Source organism: Momordica charantia (assembly GCF_013281855.1).
Source record: "Momordica charantia cultivar OHB3-1 chromosome 6 unlocalized genomic scaffold, Mcharantia_2.0 BLBB01000006.1, whole genome shotgun sequence".
Classification (NCBI taxonomy): Eukaryota; Viridiplantae; Streptophyta; class Magnoliopsida; order Cucurbitales; family Cucurbitaceae; genus Momordica; species Momordica charantia.
This window is the reverse complement of record NW_028275164.1, coordinates 26,238,996-26,243,425: the sequence shown is the minus strand read 5'-3', so window position 1 is coordinate 26,243,425 and position 4,430 is coordinate 26,238,996. Positions and strand designations below refer to the sequence as shown.

Sequence of the window (4,430 nt, the reverse complement as noted above, 5' to 3'; positions counted from 1 at the left end):
ACCAAAGTTATTACATTTAGTGCTCGTACATTTCTTATATGCTAACTAGAACATATATTGTGAAATAAAATAAAATAAATACCACAAATGTAATATAAACTTGACATATTTATGTTAAAATTGTCATAAATATCAAAATTTTTATAGTGGTACAGAAGAAAAATGAATGCAGAAATTCGAATGAAAATCTTAAATCAATTGAACTTTAACTTTCAAGTCATCACTAATAACTTATTCTTACAATTATATATTCGAACTCTCGACCAAATAAAGAAGATTAGAAACGATCTAATTGAACTACACTCAATTTTTATCAGTTATTGTTCTTGATTGAGATTGCATAGGTATCAACAAAGGCTTTCTTTAGATGGTGTACAAAAAGATTATTTATTTTGGACCATACTTATTTATCTTAGCAATAAAGTTGTCTATAATTACATTAAAGAACTCGAAAGAAAAATGAGAGTGAAAAGCATCAAAATGCTATTGTAAAGGAAATCCAATTCAAGTTCACACATTTAGCTAGTGAATTATTGCCAACCCAAAAGCACTCTTTTTTAGCCCTAAAGAACACAATTATTCTTTAGGAAAAAGAAAAAAAACAATTTTTTTTTAAATATAACTCTCAAGCCCATGACCATTGATCATAACTCTCTCTCTCCCCTGACTCTCTCTCTCTCTCTCTCCTCTTCCTCTCTGTTTCATTCTTGTGCTGCTCATGGCAAAACCAGAACCCAAGGAAGTAGGAGAGACCTCACCATCCTTGAACTATAAGGTAAAAAATAAAAACTAAAAAGTCAAAGTTTTTAAGTTATTTCTTCTTCTTTTGGGGAAAATTTTGAGTTTGTTCTTGGTTTGGTTTGATAATCTTTCTTATTTTCTGCTAAACTTTTGTAGACATGGGTGTTGAGAGTCTCAATTCACTGTGAAGGTTGCAAGAGGAAAGTCAAAAAGATTCTGCAGAATATCAATGGTATGTCGATTTAATTTTTACTGTTATAAACCAAAATATTTACTGTTATCTTCTTGCATGGTTTTTTTTTTTTTTTAAAACTTTTTTTCTGCTTTCAATCCACTGTTTGTGTTGTTTCTTTCGCTCAAAACCTGGATTTTCTCATCTGGGTGTTTTTTAGTTTCTCTCTTACACGGTTTTTTCCCCTTCAAATTTTGCTTCATTTCTTCAGATTTTGATTATTGTTGTGTTTACAAATCCCAACTTTCTCTCATTTTCTCTTCTGGGTGTTGTTTTCTCTGTTTCATGACTTATTTTCTCAAATTTTGCTTCATTTCTTCAGATTTTGATTATTGTTGTGTTTAAAAATCTAAACTCTCTCATTTTTTCTTCTGGGTGTTGTTGTGTTTCCTCTTTTTCATGACTCATGTTCTCAAATTTTGCTTCATTTCTTTGGACTTTGATGATTGGTTTTGTTTGAAATCCAAAATTTCTCTCATTTTCTCATCTGGGTGATGTTTATTTTCTTTCTTACATGGTTATTTTTCTTTATTTTGCTTCATATCTTCAGATTTTGATCATTTTGTGTTTAAAATCCAAAATTTCTCTCATTTTCTCATCTGGGTGTTGTTGTTTTCTCTATTTCGTGACTTCTTTTATCAAATTTTGCTTCATTTCTTTAGATTTTGATCCTTGGTTTTGCTTAAAATCCAAACTTTCTCTCATATTCTCATATGGGTGTTGTTTATTTTCTTTCTAACATGATTCTTTCTTCAGATTTGGCCTTATTTCCTTATATATATATATATATATTTTTATCACTGGTTGTGTTCAAAATCCAAAATTTATCTCATTTTCTCATTTGGGTGTTGTTTGTTTTCTCCCTAAACATCACTTCTTTCTTCATTTTTGCTTCATTTCTTTAGATTTTGATATTTTTTTGGTTCAAATCCAAAATTTTCCACATCTTTGCCACCTGGGTATTGTTAATTTTTCCCTCCAACATGACTTCTTTCTTCTAAATTTGCTCAATTTCTTCAAATTTTAATAATTTATTTCCTTCAAATCCAAAATTTCTCTCATTTTCTCATCTGGGTATTCTTTATCTTACAGTAACATAATTTTCTTATAAAATTCCCTTCATTTCTTTAGATTTAGTCGTTGGGTTCCTTCAAATCCAAAATTTCTCACAATTTCTCATCTGGGTGCTCCTCATTTCTCTGTAAACAACGTCTTCTTCTTCAAATCCCTCCAATTTCTCAAAATTTTCTCTCAAATCTTCTCCAAAATTTCAGGAGTTCACGCGGTAGAAATCGATCGCAAGCAGCAAAAAGTTACAGTAACAACAATCACAGACGCAGAAACACTGATTAAAAAGTTGGTAAAGGCCGGGAAGCACGCAGAGCCATGGCCGGAAAAAAAACCCAACTCAAAAAACTTCGTAGAAATACAAATCCCGAAGGAAATCCTCGCCGGCGAAACCAGCGCCGCCGTACAAGACGGCGAAAGTAAAAAGCAGAGGGCTGAAACAGAGGCGGCGAAAGAAGTGAATGACCCACCAAAAAATGAAGAGAAAGGTGAAATTAGTGGAAATGCCCAAGTAGCTGAAATGATTAACGACGGCGGGGATGCGGCCGAGAAAATCGCCGGCGCCGGCGTGGGACGAGTCGTGAAGTCTCCGCCGGAAGGCGGCGGTGAAAAGTGCACCGCCGGCGAGGCTCAGCCCGGCGGACCGAGTGGTGCAGTCGCTGTCGAGTCAAGCGGCGGCGAAGGGAGGAGAAAGAAGAAGAAAGGGCAGAAGAAAGGGAAGAGCGTCGGAGGAGGCGGTGGCGCCGCGGCCGGTAATGAAGTGGGGCCACAAAGTGTTCCTGCACCTGCAAGCACTGGATCAGCCACTCCTCCTGATCATCATGATCAAATCCCACCACTCAATCACGGCCCTCCATGCCATCAGCCGTACCATTATCCGGTCCACATGCCCGTATCACAACCAGCATACGTGGCAAGTTACAATACGGCACACCCGAGTAGTAGCTATGGCCCGTACTATGTCACACCCTCGCCATTTTCGTATGCGTACGTACATTCGACTGTATCAAGAGATATCTCATCATCATATTCGTCGTCACCACCACTGCCACCAGTAGAACAATCGAACTCTCCATCATCGAGTCCGTTCGACTTCTTTAGCGACGAGAATCCGAGTGGATGCTCGATCATGTGACGAAGAAAATTGTGCTGATTCGGACAGTTTTGGACACTAAGAGCATACCACAATTGTACAACTTGTATCAGTATGTGGGGGGTAGAATTGTAATATACATGTATATGAAGGGATTATGTATGTTGGTAAAAAAATGAAAGAAAAAAAGAAAAACTTTGTGGGTTTTTGTGCTTGCTTTATTTAGTGTACTTTTACTCTTTCAAAGTTTTTAGTTTTTCTTTTTTTAAAGTAATTTGTCTTGTAATGCTTAGATGTACTTTTTTTTTAGTACAATGCTTAGATGTACTTTAGTGTTTAGCTTTTTGGTCAAATTATAAATATAGTTTCTCAATTTGTATCCATTTTGTCTATTTAATCAAGAAATTTTGAATCATATTACAAATTATTTTTATCCGAAAGTAATAATTTAATCAATCAACTTTAGTTCGTAACAATTTAGTTTTTACACTTTTAAAATAGAAATAATTTAATTCCCGAAGTTTGTGTAATAATTTAGCCTTCGTAATTTAAACCACAATGACTGAATTACTATAAACTAAAAATTTAGAAACTAAATTGTTACAAAATTGAAAATTCAATGACCCTTTTTTTTTAAATTAAAAGAAAAGTAGTTTGAAATCTATTTCATAAGTTTATAATTAGTTTTAAAATTTTGTATTTTTCATTTTCTAAAATTTTCAAGGGCTTAATTTAGAAAAAAAAAAAAGAGAACAAAACCCAAAATTGTCACACAAAAAAATATTAGCATGCGAAGTGAGAATTTGAATTCATGATTATTGGACTTGAAATAAACTTTTTAACCGGTTGAACCATGAAATAAATTTCTTAACCAGTTGAATTATGTTCAAGTTTGCTGATAAATTAAATAGTTAATAATTAAAAAAAACTGCATCATAAAATTATTGAAATTATCAATGGAATAGTTACAAGTAAAATATCTAAAATTCATTCTCCAATGTTTTACTTCTCTCAACATATTAATGATAAGGATAAAATTGACACAACGTAGAGGTACAAGGATCTAAATAACCTAATTTAGGAGACTATTTGATTCGATATTGAGAACCATACTCTTTGGTAAGAACTTCTAAGACAACGAATAGGAGTTAGGCTTGTTTGGCACGAACCCTCTCCTCATCTCATAGCTTGAAATCTTACTATTTCTTGTTCGAAATTACTACTTAATATTTATATTCTAGTTTGATCCTTAAACTTTCATACCTATTTCATTTCAATTTTTATCCTTTTGATTTT

General features: G+C 33.4%; 1 protein-coding gene across 1 annotated transcript; it reads left to right on the top strand.

Moving 5' to 3' along the window:
* Nucleotides 1–612: 612 nt before the first annotated feature.
* Nucleotides 613–3,515, top strand: LOC111015261 (heavy metal-associated isoprenylated plant protein 35). The gene is made up of 3 exons (XM_088124899.1): nucleotides 613–775; nucleotides 898–973; nucleotides 2,248–3,515. The coding sequence occupies exons 1-3, from the start codon at nucleotides 719–721 to the stop codon at nucleotides 3,174–3,176; spliced, it is 1,062 nt and encodes a 353-aa protein (XP_087981025.1). The 5' UTR covers nucleotides 613–718; the 3' UTR covers nucleotides 3,177–3,515.
* The last annotated feature ends 915 nt before the right edge of the window (nucleotides 3,516–4,430 follow it).